Genomic DNA, 653 nt, shown 5'->3' on the forward strand with positions numbered 1-653 from the left:
AGGTGAAGGTACAACATGGTGAGAACCAGGAATACCAGCAGAACAAGTATTCGTACCTGCAGCACTGCCAGGGATAGCACCAGGCGCACCAGGAGTACCACAAGGACCGTGTGGAACCGCAGGGTCCGTATAAGGCCTTTGTTGAACACCCTTAGGAACACCAACAGGAGAATTAACAGGAAGTCTGCCAGGAACAGCAGGTCCAGGAATACCAGCAGGTTGGAGCTCTACATTATTAGGATGAACACCACCACCAGGCATGCCAGCTTGATGGAACCCACCAGGCATACCAGCAACACCATCACCAGTCATGAAAGAATACGGGTTTGGTACATTAGCCAACACGCATCCACAGAAGCAGTACAGGATGAAAGGCAGTAAGCACAGCACGTGGCCCGCCATCATCATCTGCATAGGCATAATAGTGGTTGTTGGGTTTCCCTTAAAAACACTCTACTACAAAGAAAAAAAAATATAAGAGACTAACAAAATGCTCGTAATACCCAAAAACAGAAGGGTGTACAAGTAGTGAAGCACAAAAGAAGCTCAACATCGTAGAAACCAAAATCAAAATCAGAAACACAGCAATACAGAGAATCTAATTCAGTAAACTTTAAAACAACAGGGCACCCATATGATGACAGACTCTAGCA

At 45.6% G+C, this 653-nt stretch overlaps 1 protein-coding gene across 1 annotated transcript; it reads right to left on the reverse strand.

Annotated features, from left to right (window-relative positions):
• TM35_002071000 (uncharacterized protein) lies at nucleotides 1-420 on the reverse strand (the record flags this gene model as incomplete). Its single annotated transcript, XM_029032018.1, has 1 exon — nucleotides 1-420. A coding segment is annotated over one exon (420 nt), but the record flags the coding sequence as incomplete, so codon positions are not given.
• Nucleotides 421-653: the final 233 nt, after the last annotated feature.

Source organism: Trypanosoma theileri (assembly GCF_002087225.1).
Source record: "Trypanosoma theileri isolate Edinburgh chromosome Unknown TM35_Tth_207_V1, whole genome shotgun sequence".
Lineage (NCBI taxonomy): Eukaryota > Euglenozoa > Kinetoplastea > Trypanosomatida > Trypanosomatidae > Trypanosoma > Trypanosoma theileri.